Below are 18,879 nucleotides of genomic sequence, written 5' to 3' on the forward strand. Positions count from 1 at the left end.
ACCGAATAAGCAGAAGAAAGCCCCTATAGAGCTGCTCTACATATATAAGTCACCACTTGCCTATGCAATAACACATTTACAAGCTGCAAAACTCCCATCTGTTATCAGACTCTTGTAAGCAAAGAGTAGAAAACGCAAATAAAAGAATTGACCAACTTGAAACGTGTTTTACCGATCTATAAGCTCAAATGTAGTATGCATTATTGCTCTACATCACCGGTTCTCTTACACTGCACAGAATTTGTGTTTATTACTATGGGCAATGTTGAGACAGTATAGGTGGATAATGTTTGCAACAATATTACCTTTTGGGGTTCTAAAAACAAATGTTATAACCCAAAAAGAGGCGTTCCTACTCGTGACTGCATGGTTAATATTAATGAAATTTCCTTGAGAAATGTGATCATGACAGCAGATACTTTTCCAATTAAATTTAGTTCTGCGTATAAGCTCACAAGGCAAAACCAGACCCTCTTATTCTCTTTCAATTATTTATTTAGCTTTAAATTCGCTGTACACCTTTTCAGCTTTTTTACTGAAAAACATACAGACATGGACAGAATCATCTCAAATATTTTATTCCCACGTTATGCCCTCTGCAAGTTTTTCTAATTCTGGGTACTTTTACATATAACTAATATAGCATATTAAGATTTCCCTTCGTACATAAAGGGTTAAATCACGTTACCCACAGGTATAGCTGTTGTAATTAATGTATTTATGAAATAAACAAAATTTTAGTTGATTACAATTAACACTAGGCTCTGTATTTTTGCAGCGTGGCTTGAGCACATCTCTGAAATGAACTAAACAGTTAAAAAAGGCAGCAGAGAATCCAGAGTTCACTTTATTTCCTTTTTTGTTTTTCTTCCGTATAGCAGATAAAGTCAACAGTATCAAAACTGAATGTTCTATAAATATATATAGATTTAATGCATTGTCAAATACATTCACAATTAACTGAATTTTGCATTAAGATAATAAATGTCATATTTATAGATTTCTATGATGCTGGAAGACTGCAAGTTCATCACCACCTTTCTCATATGTACATCATAAGACACTATGCTTAACGTATACACGTTATAAAGCTATATTACATGGATAACTAGCCCAAACCAAGTTGCTTACCCACAACAATACATCTTTAGGGGCAAAACTGCTAAATGGGGCAGATTTTAGTTATTACCCCTCCCCCCCCCCCCCCAATTTCTACACAGGGTACTCATGCATTATATTCATAAAGTGATCCATACAATACACTATGTAAATAGTTTATTATTAGTTTATTAGTCTATCACACTCTGCGATTGTACAAAAACATTGGCAGCAGACATTTTTAAATGACCGAGTACTCATGGCGGAAGGATACTCGATCGCAGACAATCCATGTAAACATTTCATTACACCGGGTAACAGACAGCTGCAACCTAGAGACCTCACTCAATCCTGATGGTGCCTTATTGCTTATGCAGATTAACCGGCAGCAGATACGTTACGGGGACAGTCATTTATACACCTGGAAACCCCACCGGCATCAGTCCACTACACCCGGGGCATGACTTCAAGCTACAGTGTCTTTATAAATGTACATCATGTTACTTTGATTTTCTTTTGCCCCCGGAGAATTTGCCCCCGTGGCTCTTGCCTCCTTTGCCCCCGTGACTCTTGCCGCCTTTGCCCTTTTTGTTGCCACCTTGAGGTTTGCCCCCTCTGCCCCTCTTGGGGGTTTTTCTCCTTTTAGCCGCGGCCTCCGCGTCCTCCTCTCTCATCTGCCTGTTCACCGCCCTGGTGACGTTCAGCGCGGGCTTCTTGCTGTCCATGATCTTCAGGATGTCGAGCTGCTTGTTCTTCTCTGCGGAGAAATCTCCGATGAGGGGCTGGAACTTTCGCTTCTTGCCCATGTTCCTGGGCTCCTTCTCCTTGGGCAGCTTGTCCTGGAAGCGGCCCGCAGAGGCAGTGGATCGCTTGGCCACATGCATGCTTTTCGCTAGTTCCATCTTGGACGGCTGCTCCGCCGGAGTGAGCCCCACGCCAGGTACCTTTCCCTTCGTGGATCTAGCGATATTCCGCAGCCGGTTCAGTTCGTTCTTGGCCACCCTCTCTTTCTTGGCATTCATTCGCTTTTGGAACTGGTCCTCGTTGGGGTCGGCCGTCTGCGGCACCTCGATCAGCCATTCTTTAGTGTTATCCTTTGCTCGCTGGTAACCCCATCGCCTCATCCACTTCTTGTGCACCTCGTCCCACACCAAGTTCGTTTTCTTCTTCTTCTGGATGCCTTTAAGTTTTGCAAACTCTTCCCAGCGGGTCGGGGCCCTCGGCTTCGGGACCGGCTTTTCCCTTGGTAGCCGGGTGCTAGGCTCGGGCAATTTGACAACCACTGCCTCCTGCACCCTCTCGGAGGGCAAGTTCCAGAGCTGGTTGATAAGGAGCTGCGTGTTGTCCCGGGCCAAAGCACGCAAGCCTCCCTCCCGGTTCTGCTGGCTCAGTGTTCCGGTCCTCGGTGGGTTCGGATCGATCGCCAACATGTTCCCCAGATCGAACTGCAGGTCCAGCTCTTTCTGCACGGTGATGTTTTTCAGCTTCTCCACCTCATCTTTCTCTGCCTGGGCCAACACATCCTCCACCGACACGACCGCCATGTTCCGGACTACAGCGGAAGCACGTGTTACCACTGTAGGAGAGTGGAAAGGAAAGAGCGATCGTTTCACTTCCGAGGAGGGAGTGTTCTCTGATTGGTTAATCATGACAGGCCTGCGGTTTTTTTTATTTTGAAAACTTTATTGGTATGGTAAAGCATTCAATGAGACAAAGGAACTGGGTTAAGTTTTTAACAGGTAGCAGTCTAGTTGCAGATGAACTACCACTCCCAAGATCCTGTAGAATTCTAAGGTCAGATGTAATGTTTAATAGGTTGACTTAATTCAGAGGGTTCTAGATGAGCAGAACGGCCTTCCAGCAGAAGTGGTAAAGGTTAATACAGTTAGGGAATTTAAACATGCACAGGACAGGCAGCGCAAAAATGAATAGAGTAGATAGGCTGAACAGTTCTTATCTGTTATAGGATTCCATATGTGAAAACCTTCAACTGGTATTTGCCCAGCACAGTTCAACACCGGGTGAAAAAGGACGCATCACTCTGCGCATGCACTTGCCAACTTCTGCCCCAGGTATCCCAGTACGAAAGGGGTGGAGTCTAAAGTAGGCAGTGTTAGGCAACACTGCGGCATTGAGCTCCGGGCTACCAGATACAGATACCAGGCATCTGGAGCTCATTTACCAGCGGTGTGTATATGTCTCCTGTGCACTGTGCACAGGTGGTATTTTTACCCCCCAAAAAAAAAGCCAGGACTGTCCTGGCAACTATGCATGCATGACTTTTATTTTCAAACTGCAGTTTATTTGTAGGCCTGAACGTCAGAATGTCAGTCATGCCGTAGTCAGTCATCCTCGACTAGAGGAACCCAATGTTATCATTTGTTTTCTACTGGGCAGCTGCAGCATGTAGTGGAAAGTTATGTTTGAAGGAGTCAGCGCTGATCATCATTTAACTCCTAACATAGGGTTTGCTCAGTTGTGTAAATCATAAGGCGAAAACAAAACCATAAAAGTTAATAAATAGTTGGCTCCCCTTTGCAGCTATGAGAGTTTCCACTCTTCTGGGATGGTTTTCCATAAGATTTTGGAGTTTCTGTTGGAATTTTTGCCCGCTCATCCAGTAGAGCATTTGTGAGGTCCGTTCCAGTTCATCCCAAAGGTGTTCGATGGGGTTGAGGTCAGGGCTCTGTGCGGCCGGTCATATTCTTCCTCACCAAACTCCAACCGTGTCTTTATGGAGCTTGCTTTGGGGCTCAGTCATGCTGGAATAGAAAAGCGTTTTCCCCAAACCGTCCTCACAAAGTTGGAACCGTAGCTTCGTCCAAAATGTGTTTGCATGCTGAAGCATTAAGATTTCCCGTCACTGGGGCCCAAACCCTGGAAAACAGCCCCAGACCATTACCCCTTCTTCACCAAAGCTTACAGCAGGCACTACACATTCTCCTGGGCTTCCTCCAAACCCACATTCATCCTTCAGACTTCCAAATAATGGAGCGTGATTTATGATTGCAGTGAACATTTCCACTGCTCCAGAGTCCAGCGGCCGGTGTGATTCACGCCACTGCAGCCGGCCCTTGGCATCGCGCATAGTGATCTTCGAACTGTGTGCAGCTGCTCGGCCATGGAAACCCATTTCATGAAGATACAAAGTATTCCCTTATTCATTGTTTTTTAGGGGTCTCCCTGGGAGTGGATTGTCCCTTTAACGTGAAGACAGGTCCCTAACCTGTCTTCAACCAGCATATGTACTGGCACTTTACATATACACTGTGCGATGAATGTATACTACGAAATCACTAGCACATGTATAGATGGTGTTATATTTAACTCTGGAGGATGAGCCGCCTCTCCTCGTCTCCATACGGTGCTGTGACTCTGCGGAGAGGATTACTGACGTCCACCCAGCAGCCATATTTGTAGACGTTATGCCATATGATTGTGTCTCTATAGAGGCAAAGGTTGGAAATGTAAAGGTTAGCATGATGTGTGAGGTGAGATTTTACCCTCTAGTGAGACGATCCCCACGATGACAAGCGCACTTTAACCCTCGTTTATCTTTTGTTTGCTTTGTGCTCTACTTTAGTGGCTTGTTTCATTGCCAAACATGCAAACCACCAGATGTTTACGCTTTATTGGTCTGGCTGCATTCTGTAACTACTGAGAGAATGGCGAAAAGCCTTGGACGTGATATACTCCATTCTTTGTGATACGTAAAGAATAGAAGCCTTTCCATATAATGACCTCTTCCCCCAATCCCACTTGTGCTTACAGGATTTGTTTAATACTTAACTAAAGCACTTGATTTGTACATTCTTCAGCAGGTGGAGTGTTTGTGTTGGGAAGTAACTACAGTGGGAGGAACTCGGGGGCCTCCAGCATGCGCGAGATCGAGTGTCTGCATTCTGAGAGCAACACGCAGATGAATGCTGGGAGAGAAACACTCTTAGATCAGCCCTTCAAGGAAAGCAGTACAAGGTATGGAAACAAGATCATACTCTCCTCTAGCTCCGATCCAAGAAACGGCACTGCATTTGTCATATCAGAATAGTTTAGCCGCTTAGATATGTTATAGATTATTGTCTGACATATAACTGGAATACATTACTATTTAGAATACAGTCAGTTCATAGATTGTCACACAGATGTATAAATTAACCCTATTCCTTTGTACTGGCATAGAGAGGGTTAACATCATACGCTCCCATTTGTATAATTCTTAAAGAAGTCATTCCAGTAACCCGTCTAACCTCTGAACATACCCTTAGGTTATATCGGGGAGACGTTATGTTATGTTGTTGCTATATTTGATACTGAGTAGAAGTGAAACACACAGCGGGGTCTGTTCTACAGGCAGCGGGGATCATGGGCTGGTTGGGGAGATCAGAAGATCCCCGTCCGCCCCACTGAATTCTGAAACTGATCGAGATCTATGCTTTTTGAAGCACAAACCTGGACCTCAGCTCCCGCTTGGCCACCTCGCTGTTTATTGAAGCAGAGCTTTGCGATAGGATGTCATAACCCGACATTCTCCATCAATACATTGTTAAATGGCAGGACAGGTAAGGTAGCGGGTAGTCCTGCCCTGATGTTGCTTCAAATCAATCCCCTAATGATGGTGTCCCTCTTTGGGGGGTATGTAGAGAGTCATGTGACAATTTGGGTGACTTTCCATGCTCAAACACCGCTCTGAACTGACTTTATGGCGATGCTAATGAAGTCCTACGTAGACTTGAGAAAGAGGGTTCCTCTGGGTCTAGTAGACTTAACTAAGAAAAAAGAGTTCGAACACAAATAAACCGTTTAAAAGTTTGGGGTCCCTTAGCGGTTTTCATGGAAAACAAGGACATTTCTAGCTGTACCATAATTGTAAAAGGGTTTTCTAATGATCAATTAGCCTTTTAATCACTTTTGCTGGGGATACTTAATTGTCATATGACGCAAGGAGGCACCAGAGTCGTTGCCATGCAATTCATGTTATCTCTAGGTGGAACAGCACCTTTAATGTAAAATGCCATCATTTGCTATGAGAAAAGGCTGATTACCATTGACCTGACTTACACCTTGTGTATCTTACTAATAAGAAATCTATCTGTAAAACAATATTTATTATTGCTCGTCTTCTTAGTGTTTTAGGTTGAAAGCGGGGCCACCGTTACTGTTATAATGGCGGCTGGACGAGACCAAGTCATTCGCCTATTAAGGCAACTGCAGCGAGCTTCGTAAGTTTTGTTGATAACCAGAAGTGGTTTAAGTGTTCATTGGCTTAATTACGTTAACTGTGTTACCTTTGGTATTGAAACCAAGCTTTTAGCCTAATTAAATCAAATAACCAAGTGAGATATGATAAAATAATAAAATAATAATAATAAGCCTGTATTCTTAGTTCTTGCTCTATTACACTTCTCTTTGGATTTTCATTCATTATCCAAAGTTGATAACTTTAATTGGGGCAACATAAAAAAATGTAAAGTTACATAAGCTTTCAGGACCTCAGAGGTCCCTCTTTCAAATGAAATCCAAGGACATCTGAGGTCCCAAAGCTTGTGTAACTTTATATGTTCTCCTGTGTTGGTCCAGTGAAGAGATACCTAAATATTCAATTTTTTCTTGGGCTAATACAGCTATATATATATATCTTTCTTACTGGGCATCATGGGCATTATTATTAAACATTATTGTAATGTAGCGTCTTAAGAGAACGTTGTAAATATTTTGTAGAGCTGTATAACAGTGTTTATGTAGATATGTCATTGTTTGTGACACACATATTACATTTAATACAGAATGTATTTTGTGTATAAACGTAGAGTTCTGTATATTGTGAAGCTGTTATTGTATGAACGTTTGTTTTTATTACCTGGGAGATTGCTGGGTTTGATCCGGAGTCTCCTGATGAGCTCTTCCTCTCCTGTACTCCAGGTGAATATTTTCCATCTCTGGGCAGGGGAGTGGTGTTTAGTCCCACCTACTTCATGCACAGGTTCCGCCTACTTCCTGCCTACTCTCCACCCACCCCTTTAAAGGGATACTCCAACCATCACGTGCACTTTAATGCATATGACAGCTGCATGGTCCTTTTCCGTGTGGTCTGTTTTGAAAATGCATGTGTGGGGGGGATTGTGCTGGCTCCCCCTATATGCATTTGCACCTTTCCCCTCCTGTCAGCTAAATGCTTTGCAGGAGATAAGTTTGGCTGAACAGATATTTCTGCATGTGTTATACTCGCCTTCAGCCAGATCCAACGCTGGATGTTCAGACCCCTATTCACTGACTCCTCAGACCCCCGTGCACATGTATGGAAAGTGCTGCCGTTATTTTCAGTGGGTGCACTTCCTCAGGGGATTCTCTGGGTTGTCAACCCTGTGAAGTTTCTGGGTATGATCATGTATATTAACACTCCAGTAATTATACATAGGTGCTGGCCACCTCACTCAGTGTTCTGTGATCTACATTATCTAAAAATATTCTATATAGCACTGATTCTATATAGCTGCTGTTTATTAACTATACTATTTGTATTTTAGGTGCAAGTGCCCAGCCCATTCTCACACTTATTCTCAAGGTATTACACTTATGGATCACCTTATACAGGGAGACAAAGTTTGTTAGTTATTTTTTATCTTAGTTCTATTCTTTTGGCTGCTGTGCTGCTCAGGTATGTTTCACAAATTGCATCGGAATCGCTTTATATACAATCCTTCCATTTACTTTCCTACTTGAAAACAGATATGCAATATTATTCAATGCATAATCATTAAGATTGGTCGCTAATATTTTGTCTATTTACTTTCAAACATTGTTTGTTCTAAGTTAATGTTGGCCACCGTCTTGGAGAACTAGGTAGACGCAGATCTTGTGAAAACCTTACAATGGTGCATTTATCTGTTCACATCTTGGAGTAGATTATATGAACCCAAGTTACCGCTGCTAATCCAAATGAAATTTGTTTCCAGCAAGGTTGTTGGGAGTGCATAAATTGAATTAAAAATGATGTTCAGCAATAATATTTTGGGGTCATGGGCAAAGCGATGCCATGATGTTCGGTGCCTGTGGAAGGAGCTAGTTTAGCATCATGGGATATGTACCTCATCAACACTTGTGAGACAACACTTTGACCATCACTTGTTCATAGGCTTTACCAATAGCTATAATTATGTTGTAAATTAGTAATATTATTATAATTATTATACAAATATATCTTGTCTTAAACAAATAGATCATTAATCATTCTCTAATAATTGTGTTCCTTTTCTTAGCTCCATCAACCGGAAACACAACAGACTATGCATTTGAGGTAATATAGCTAAATTTCCCACGTGATGTCCACATGGTGGGGCATTTGTTGCGGGAAAGCAGCTCCATTGGGGTATAATATGTCATGAATGAAATCAGCCTCAGTGATGTAAGTTTGGATCATTCCTTTTCTAATATTATCATTTGTTGTAGATTCATCCCAAACGAATTGAGACTTTATTTTTCTTCAAAGTGATGCAAGTCAAATATGTGTGTTTATTGCTGGCTTGGTATATAAAATAATGTACAGGTAACATGGCTGATCATCACTTAAAGTATGCACTAAAAAGTCATTTCATATCCATTAAGGGCTCAGATCTTTTGCTGATTGCTAAATTAATTTGCATTTATTGCTTTTAAGACATTTTGCCATTCAATAAAATCCATCCCGCGGATAGACAATAGGTGATTACCCCACCGCCCAGACTACCATTGCATTAAGATGAATTATGAACCTTTGTATCTCTTGCCTTCCAGATGGCTGTTTCAAATATCAGATACGGAGAAAATGTAACCAAGGAGGTTGGCATGGTAAGACCTAAAACATATCATACATAATATGGAATATAGTGAATATTATTGGACCCTTTTGTTTCCTGTTGTTTCTTGCTTTATTTCTAGTTATCTCCACATTCTAGCCCCCCCACCTTGCCTTTCTCTGCCCCCGTATAACACCACTTTGTGAATGCAGTCCATCTTTCTTCCCATGCAGATCACCTAGGCTTTGTCATGTTGGATACTTTTATGGTGTCCACAATATATTTTCATGGATTTACTAACGTTGGCCCTTCTTGTAGTTGGAAGCTTTCTATGGGGCTCCCATCGAGACACATTTAGGACTTTTAGTGAGATGCACGTATTGCACCATTCAGACAACTGAGATCCGTTGGGTTGCTTGTGTTTATTCCGCAAAGAAATCAATAGCACCGGACTCATAACGACCAGGGTATGGTTGAGGAAGTTGCCTCCTAGGTTTGGCAAGCAATTCCAAATACAGCCATCAGATTTCTAGAGTAAAAAAAAAAAACCACATAAGGCATCTTTTGTACCCTGTCTGGTGTTCCTGTTCAGCCACATCTCGGGAAATGTTTTGGAGAAGACTGGATGGCCAACAATAAATGTGCTGTTTGCAAAGGTTGGAGTTAGTAGCAAGCTTATTCCATCTAAACATTGTCTCCTTTTGTGTGCTGGATGACCCACTATTTATTTGTGTATGATACATTTTAAACAATTTCAGGACCTGCAGAATCTAGGCGCGAAGAATGTCTGTGTGATGACCGATAAGAACCTAGCTGAGCTTTCTCCAGTAAAGGCTGTGCTAAATTCACTAGCAAGGAATAATGTCCACTTCAGTGTATATGACAATGTCAGAGTGGAACCAACTGATAAAAGGTAATTTACTATGAAATACTGGACACACATAATTGCTTTTTGTTGTAAATGTAACTCGGTATATGAAGAATACCATAAATTAAGAGTTTATTTGCTTTTTGTTTTTAAAGATACTAATCTATACCTCATTTTATACAAAGTGCTACATTCAGGATGCAATGCTGTGTTCTCTGTGGGTTATCTAATACTTTGCCTTCGGTTTGCATGGAAAATCCTCTCAATTAATCTTTTTTAATTCTTTTTCTTTACCCAGCTTTATGGATGCTATTCAGTTTGCCAGGAAAGGCTCCTTCGATGCCTACGTTGCTGTCGGAGGGGGTTCTGTGATGGACACCTGTAAGGCCGCTAACTTATACGCATCCAGTCCTGACGCCGACTTCCTAGACTATGTCAATGCTCCGATCGGAAAGGGAAAAGCAGTGACTGTGCCCCTTAAACCTCTCATTGCCGGTAAGACCACCATTACCTGATAAATAACATTTAGTGAAATGTTAGAAGGCTTTATTAACAGAGAGCTGGTACTGTGAACACCGGGTTAAAAATGAATCACATCTGTAATGTGGTTAATAGAAATCATAGGAGTTACATATAGGACAACAGTGTCTAGACTGGACTTTTCAAGGGACCTTCAGCGATCTATGTAACGTGGTTAAACAGACATGCAACATTCAAGGATAATACCCTCTATTTAACTCAAGTACATCGTTGACATAATTATTCTTTATTTTTTATTGTTAATGCAATATTTTTCAAAATTGCAAAAGCGCCACCTACGGGCATAAGGTGATGTAAAATGATATGTTATAAGTCAAGGATTTTACAGTATAGGTTATGATCCTCACCTAAGGTCTGATACACAATGTTAGAAGTGACCATGCATACAATGCAGCCAGCTCTGTTTGACCAGTTTGTCTCACTTCTAGAGAACTTTTATGTGTTTTACTTGCAGTTCCACATATCACCACCAGGGTGTTTAGCATAACAAGGGCTTTAGGCAGCATTTACAGCATTGGGAAGGACGGGATTGCACTCACTGATCACTGTTGCCCCTGTCATTGTTTGCCAAATGTCACGTTACCCCCTTGGCTAAACCGTGCCAGTCCTCTCCAAATACTGCACTATGTATGTACGAATTGATGTAAGTCAATGTAAAATGAGGACTGTCTGCAAAACTCCTATACGAATTCCTATACGAACAAACATCTTTACGCTTCAGCTCTAAACCAGTGACCGGGTGTTGATAAAGCTAGCATCAGAGCAGTTATGTTTACTCATTACAGCAGCTGATTTTTAATTGTTATAAATATCTTCTTATAGTTCCAACTACATCTGGGACTGGAAGTGAAACCACTGGAATAGCCATATTTGATTATGAAGAACTGAAAGCCAAAACAGGTATGTTTGCATTATTTGTATTCTTCTTAATTTTAGGCAATGATAGGAAAACACCAACATCAAATATTATACAACTATCTATGCATATAAAAGGTAAATTAAAAAAATAACTGTGACAGGGGGTTTAGTATAGTATCTGCTGGTGCTTTATAAATAAAATGTCATGTAATATGGAGGTTCCATATTTAATACTAAAAACTGGAAAAGAAATTGATTTACTCTGTAAGAAAATGTCTTCTGTTACCAATTATACTTTGGGTAGAGGGGACTGATGGAGCTGTAGCATTTTCACCAATTATTTTACTAATTATCATTCTTATTAATATTATTATTTCTTACAGGTAGATAATGCATATTAGGGTACTTAAAACATGCTTTCATATACATTGTGAGTTGTCAGGGCTATATGGGACATTCGACTGTTCCTTTAAATAAAACCAAAATGTAAGGACAAACAAATTAAATCAAACAAGTTAAGAAAATAAATAGGAAATGTAAACATAAATAGGACATAACAAAATATAATCATATAACATGTGTTTTATTATTTCCTAGTAAACCATTTATTTTTATTGTAGGCATTGCATCCAGAGCTATTAAGCCAACGTTGGGTTTGATTGACCCTGTACACACGCTTCACATGCCTGAGAGAGTAGTTGCTAACAGCGGTTTTGATGTATTGTGGTGAGTCAGGATATAAACATAAAGCATAACTAATATATGACGGATACAATACACGGGAAACAATTGCTCCCTTTGCTAGCCTTGATTTTAAGATTTTTCACCACTGCCTAAAGCCTTTTCACGTGTTGTTAATTGATATTCAACATAATGCCACTAAATTCTGTTCTCCTTTTATGTGCCTTCTATGTAGACCCTTTTATTAATTGTGAGTAGGTCCTGGCTGGATTGTGTCCATTGAGCATATTGCCTGCTGAATTTTGTTTCAGACACTGTATTACTAGCCCATTTCGTTGGTCTTGTCCAATTGGCTGAAGTGGATTATATTATAATTTAGGGCAGCTTCTACTGTAGACACTGCACACGCTCCGCTCCTTCTCTCCTGTCAGTTTTTACTGCGCAGCTGCACACTCTCTCAACCACTGACCCTCTCCCATCTATCCTGTCAGTATCATCACAGAGAGATCAGAGGAGACCAGACAACGTGAGAAAGCACGTGGGAGCCAGATACAAGGCAGGGGACTGGGAAGATAAGGGCACAGGGGGCACAGAGATACATAGGGGGACAGTGCAGGGGCACAGAGAGAGAAAATTACTCTCTGGCCAACTATTCAAAGTTCAACTATGTTCAACTATTTGGATGGGTTTACTTATTGGGATACCTGTTTAGCCACAACTCCACCCTTACCACTAAACTGAGTAGCTGCTGCCTTAGGATTCTTAAGATATCTTGCGGTCAGACAAGCTCCTCCACGATAGGAGCATTCATGTTACTTGTAGTATTCTAAATACAGAGGATTGTTAAAGACCAAGCAGAGAGCACAATTGCAGGAAAGGCTTCCCGGTCTACAACTAAAAAAGTTCTATCAATAAGATTGCAGGTCATGGCTGGATTGTTGGCTATCCTGTGACACATCACATATCAGCCAGCTAGTTATATATCTAAGTCACCTGGATCATGTATTTTAAAAATCTGTCCTTTATTGAGTCTACTAAGTCATTCTACGTCAGTACTTCTGGGTCGATAGATACTTTGGCTTGTTATGCTGTACCATAGGAATATACACCTTCTTATCCCTGCCTTATATTTCTCTAAAGCAGACAAATTGTTTATAGTTCATTTTTTCCGTGTTTCTTTTAGCCATGCGCTCGAGTCCTACACTGCCCTCCCTTATCATATGCGCAGTCCCTGCCCTACTAACCCTATTGAACGTCCTGCGTACCAGGGTAGCAACCCTATCAGCGATGTGTGGGCTAAACATGCATTGAGGATTGTGGCCAAGTATCTAAAAAGGTATGTGTGCTTACTAAGAAAAAAAAAAGTGTTTTCTAAAACCTACCATGCTTTTCAGTATACTTTATAATAAATATGAACATTTCTGTAATAGGCCCACCAAATACCCAAGTGAACACAAATGTTTATTTGATATTAAGCAAATATTTTCAGAAAAGTCTTAAACGTCATACATCATTCGCGATTAACCATGTTGTCAAATAGCAAGATAGACATAGGAGACATGCTATTAACACAATACATTTGCTTGTTATGTACTGGATCTGAGAATTATGTATGTGACTTTGTATGAAGAAGACTTGGACAAAATAATATAAAAATTCTAAAGCATGGCCTTCATGCTTCTTATATAGGTTGACTAAACATTACCAAGTACTTTATTAGTTAAGCCCTACGTTCACTTGAGTAGATGCAAAGCACAAAAATGTTCTGTAAAAACCTGAAAGTACACACAAAATGTATTTACTGAAATTCAATCAAGACAAAATATGCTTCTGCTTCATATATGAACTTAAAAGTTCTCAATGGAACTTCAAATTCTCATAGCCTGCTTCTGAAAGTCTCCTAGGCCTATATTTGCTCAAGAGGATCACTGAAACGTCTAATTTACACCTTCTTTTACAACTCAAACTCAATCACCAGGATTAGCAGTTTTAAAGATGCAAATTACCCGACAGTTCATTTGGAAAATATAGGAACTATAGGAAGTAGTGTTTTATGGTTGGTGAAGGTAAAAGAGTGAATGTGCTGTAAGATACAAATAATTGTATGATTTTACCCTTTACCAATCTCATAAATGTGCCTAGTAAGCCAAAGGAGACTAAATATATATGTTTAATTCTCATACTTGCAGGGCTGTAAAGAGTCCTGATGACCGTGAAGCTCGTTTCTCCATGCACTTGGCCAGCTCATTTGCTGGCATTGGCTTTGGAAATGCGGGAGTGCACTTATGGTGAGCGACATTAATACTTGGATTCTCTGTGATAATAGGGCTCTCAACCCATGAACATAACATGTTTAATCATAGAAACTCAGAAGCTAGACTTGTCTAGGGTGTACTAGTCATATCTGTATTGTCCTCTTATCAATTGAGATGGCCATAGAGGGACACCCATCAGATAGATTGCCCCACTGTTAATATTCTTCCTCTGAGGCCTGAGGCCCCGAACGCCATAGTTTTAACCTTCTTGCACAGTTTGCAATGAATTACCGCCATAATATTTTTCTCAGGAAGAGGACGCTATATATTGCCCATATAACAAAATGGCCTCAAAATGACCTTCATTCCCAAACTATGCCACCTAACCTTTTTCCGCTCTATCCCAACCAATCCCAGCCTTTCCAGCTTAATTGTCCCAAGTTTAACTCTAGCTTTTGTTACCCTTCAGTATGGTTCAGTAAAGGCCTACATTGTTTACTACTACTCCATGAAATGAAAGGGAGAGGCATTAACCGTTTTTACAATACCTTGCTATATAATAAACTGAGCACAGTCCATAGTATGATTTATCTAAGGACCTGCTTCCTACTATAAGGAACAATAGAGGTATCATCATTTAAATGACTCATACATACATTCTGCCTTGAATAATAGATAATTAATATTATGTTAACCGAGCCCTGTGTAGCTTTGTCCAAGGAAATTCCACTGTGGATCACTGGTTACTGCCCTGATTGGTATGAGGTATGCATGACAGCACAGTTTAGTAATATTTTGTCATTCTTTTGCTCCCAGCCACGGGATGTCGTACCCTATTGCAGGCCTAGTGAAGAGCTACCGAGCCAAGGATTATAATGTGGAACACCCAATAGTGGTAAGATTATACCTTAACCACATTCATTATTAAGTCACACAGAACACCAACAATAACGTAGAATTTCTTCTGTCATCCATTGAGTTATTTTGTGTCCTTGACTGATCTTGAAAAAAAGCAACACATTCACTCTTTGAAGAACATAAATTACTGGACAGGGTAGAAGAAACATTTGGAAATAGTCAAGAAGCACTGATACTATAAAGTATTATATTGTGAAACTTAGCAAGGCTAAATACTATTAGAAAGCAAACACACTCCATTGCTTTATTCTAGAATATGACAATGTTCTTGTGATGTCTGTTACTTGCAGCCCCACGGCCTATCAGTGGTTCTCACATCTCCAGCTGTGTTTTCTTTTACCGCCTCAATGTGTCCGGAGCGCCACTTGGAGGCAGCAGAGATACTGGGTAACACTACTTTCTGAATCTTTGACCCCCTTCCTCAAGAAACATGCCCATTGTTTATTTCTTCATTTTATTGTTTAAATCAAGTTGGACACATCAGCTTAATCTGTATCCGTGCCCAATTATTTCATATTAAATGTCTGTGGGCTAGAAAAACCCAGGAGGTTTTCAGTTTATGTTTTATCGCTTATTTTTCACAGCAATTGAACTGGTTCTCTCAGTGGGTTATTGATTGGTGGGTATCGGGTTCATATCACCATAAATGGTGCTCTTTTCATAATAAAAGGTTTTATATTGGCTTCTTATTTTAGTTACAATAGATTAAAGAATATTATGGGTTCTAGTGTCATACGCCAAGGGGTCTGTTCAGGAAGGTGAATGGGAGGTGTTGTAATGACTCCAGAGGTAGAGTCACATTAACCGGTTCCACTTGTATGCGCAGTCGTATTGGTAAGTTGGTTAAGTTCAACACCTGCAAGTGACCAATATCAGCATAAATATCTCGCTTAAATCTGAAATGGCAGATCAACTGCCAATCCCACGTGTGAAAGCAAAGAAAATATATAATAAAGAATTCTTTAGGCTCCCATTAATTGCAGCAGCCCAGAAAACACTCCTCGTAGTGTTAGAGAATCAGCATGAACAGCTTGGAGCGCATATACACGGGAAAAGAGTCAAATATATACTTTTTTGGGTGGCAAGTGTCTTTAAAGGACAAACTAGGACTGGACAAGAGAAGCAGTTATCCATGGAGCGGCCTGGGGCTATAATGAAGGTTGAAGGATCTCCGGGCAAGTGCCCTAGCAGTTATTTTGTAGGGGGTGCGTTTGCAAGATCTTGTACAGAGTACAACAATTCCTACTTATTTTGGAGAATGAGAATGAAATGTTTATTTGTACCTTTAGAGCAGTGAACTCGGTAAGTTACACTGATACATGTTGTGACAGCTCATATATCCTGCTGATATGGAGACAAATCTCCTTGCCGACCATGTCTGGCCATTTCAGCAGTTACATTGACACAAGCTTTGAACCTATTTAAAACATATATATATGTGTGTGTATATATATATATATATATATATATATATATATATATATATATATATATATATGTGTATTTGGTTTGTTTTGCTTTGGGTCTACCTGTAAATTGGATATAGAATGGTACCATGTTAGCTGTAGAAATAAAAGGCACAAATTTGGTAAAAATGATATTGACTATTTCAATTTCATTAGATTGCAAGCTCTCAATATAACTACAAATAGTCTCAAAAGCTTACAATTCAAGGTAATTCTGTTGGCCAATCAAGGTATCAATATTAGTAAATTAGGTGTAATTCAGGTGAGATACGTTAGTAAGATATACTATTTTGTGGATTTGCATGAGACTTAAGCACTAAGACAGCTGGTCTGCGTGTGTGTTCAGTGGGCTCTGCGTGTGTGTGTTCAGTGGGCTCTGTGTGTGTTCAGTGGGCTATGCGTGCATGTGTGTTCAGTGGGCTCTGCGTGTGTGTGTGTGTTCGTTCAGTGGGCTCTGTGTGTGTTCAGTGGGCTAGGCGTGCATGTGTGTTCAGTGGGCTCTGCGTGTGTGTGTGTGTTCGTTCAGTGGGCTCTGTGTGTGTTCAGTGGGCTAGGCGTGCATTTGTGTTCAGTGGGCTCTGCGTGTGTGTGTGTTCAGTGGGCTCTGCGTGCATGTGTGTTCAGTGGGCTCTGCGTGTGTGTGTGTTCAGTGGGCTCTGCGTGTGTGTGTGTTCAGTGGGCTCTGCGTGTGTGTGTGTTCAGTGGGCTCTGCGTGTGTGTGTGTGTTCGTTCAGTGGGCTCTGTGTGTGTTCACTGGGCTAGGCGTGCATGTGTGTTCAGTGGGCTCTGCGTGTGTGTGTGTGTTCGTTCAGTGGGCTCTGTGTGTGTTCAGTGGGCTAGGCGTGCATTTGTGTTCAGTGGGCTCTGCGTGTGTGTGTGTTCAGTGGGCTCTGCGTGCATGTGTGTTCAGTGGGCTCTGCGTGTGTGTGTGTTCAGTGGGCTCTGCGTGTGTGTGTGTTCAGTGGGCTCTGCGTGTGTGTGTGTTCAGTGGGCAATGCGTGTGTTCAGGTGGCTCTATGTGTGTGTCTTCAATGGGCTCTGTGTGTGTGCAGTGTAATGGTTTCAGTGTTGTGAGGCCACTAGATGTCAGTACACAGCCATTTTTCATGAAATCTTTAATTCCCGAACAGTGGCCTTATTGTCCTGAAATAATTGAGCTTGTCATAATATGCTAAATACAACATGCAGGTGTTACTATATCCCATATCTGTACAAAAGAGCAGTATGTTGGCCATAGTTTGCATGTATTAATAATTTCCAGTCGGTTACTCGTCATACACTAAGAAGACCACTGAAAAAGGGAAGATTCAAACTTTCTGGCAGGAAAATGAGAGGCTCTTTTTAATTCAGGCAGTGATTTGATTTAATTAAACCCAGAACAAACTTCTTCTTCTCTCCTACAAACCTTACAGTGAAAACCTTTATATCTTCGTATAGGAGCCGACATCCGGACGGCTAAAATCAAAGATGCTGGGCTTATCTTGGCAGACACCTTAAGGAAATTCCTGTTTGACCTGAATGTCGATGATGGTTTGGCGGCTGTAGGATACACTTCAGCTGATATTCCTGCTTTAGTCAAAGGAACTTTGCCTCAGGTAATTAAAAGGATATTATGGTTTAAGATACAGAACTCCTCCTCAAGAGAACTGACCAGGACGTAACCATTCATTATTGACCTGTACAGGGAGGCTGCTGAAACGTCCCTTCTTACCTAGGGTGTAATTATTTACTAAAAACGAGTTGCAGGTTAGTTGAAATATCTTTCATTGGAGAAGAAATTACAAAGATTCCAGAGATCACTAGACTATTCTGTAATCCAAGCACTTGTCAAATCCTTTTTTTTTTTTTAATAACCTTCTGTGCCATTGTAGTATCCTATCTTTTCTGTTAGCAGAGGAGCAGACGTGTCTATCTGTAATGAAATCAACCCAATGAGTCACATATTGTATGAAATATCTGGATGAATAAGTCATTGTATGACCATCCAGCATTCCATGCATTTTTGGCAGCCTAAGGCCCTCCAGCTTCTGGTGGACTACAACTCCCATCAAGCAAACATATATAATTATTATTATTATTATTTAATATTTCTTAAAATACACAATAATGCCTAAATATGTTTTTCTCTCTGCAGGAACGTGTGACAAAGCTGTCTCCTCGACCACATTCTATAGAAGAGCTTTCTGGTTTATTTGAGGCTTCCTTGAAACTGTATTAGTCTAGCACGTTGCACAATACCATACAGAGCAGTTCTATTGAGATTTTAGTTACATGGCGCCTCTATGCCAGCAGCATCCTGTAATTTGTACAATAGGAACAATAGGTTCTCAGCGCGATCCCGCACAATTCATCCGTGCATTTTTATAAGCTGCTTGGTGGTGCTTTTTATGTAGATGTACCAAAAATAAAACTGTGATCTCAAC

At 40.7% G+C, this 18,879-nt stretch overlaps 2 protein-coding genes across 3 annotated transcripts; one reads left to right on the forward strand and one right to left on the reverse strand.

Moving 5' to 3' along the window:
• Positions 1 to 1,260: 1,260 nt before the first annotated feature.
• RRS1 (ribosome biogenesis regulator 1 homolog) lies at positions 1,261 to 2,679 on the reverse strand. The gene has a single exon (XM_053466386.1). It carries the CDS (start codon positions 2,640 to 2,642, stop codon positions 1,599 to 1,601), a length of 1,044 nt encoding a protein of 347 aa, XP_053322361.1. The 5' UTR covers positions 2,643 to 2,679; the 3' UTR covers positions 1,261 to 1,598.
• Positions 2,680 to 2,826: 147 nt separating this feature from the next.
• On the forward strand, positions 2,827 to 18,879 carry ADHFE1 (alcohol dehydrogenase iron containing 1). Of its 2 annotated transcripts, none has more exons than XM_053466464.1 (16): positions 2,827 to 2,892; positions 4,917 to 5,073; positions 6,224 to 6,317; positions 7,623 to 7,660; positions 8,355 to 8,392; positions 8,869 to 8,922; positions 9,629 to 9,783; positions 10,037 to 10,233; positions 11,101 to 11,178; positions 11,757 to 11,862; positions 13,001 to 13,153; positions 14,007 to 14,105; positions 14,889 to 14,967; positions 15,281 to 15,377; positions 17,894 to 18,051; positions 18,591 to 18,879. In XM_053466464.1, the coding sequence occupies exons 3-16, from the start codon at positions 6,262 to 6,264 to the stop codon at positions 18,672 to 18,674; spliced, it is 1,392 nt and encodes a 463-aa protein (XP_053322439.1). In that variant the 5' UTR covers positions 2,827 to 2,892; positions 4,917 to 5,073; positions 6,224 to 6,261; the 3' UTR covers positions 18,675 to 18,879. The 2 variants fall into 2 exon arrangements, with proteins under 2 accessions (XP_053322439.1, XP_053322438.1); XM_053466463.1 differs by lacking the exon at positions 2,827 to 2,892 and adding an exon at positions 3,045 to 3,170.

This window comes from Spea bombifrons, chromosome 5 (assembly GCF_027358695.1).
Source record: "Spea bombifrons isolate aSpeBom1 chromosome 5, aSpeBom1.2.pri, whole genome shotgun sequence".
NCBI classification, from domain to species: Eukaryota; Metazoa; Chordata; class Amphibia; order Anura; family Pelobatidae; genus Spea; species Spea bombifrons.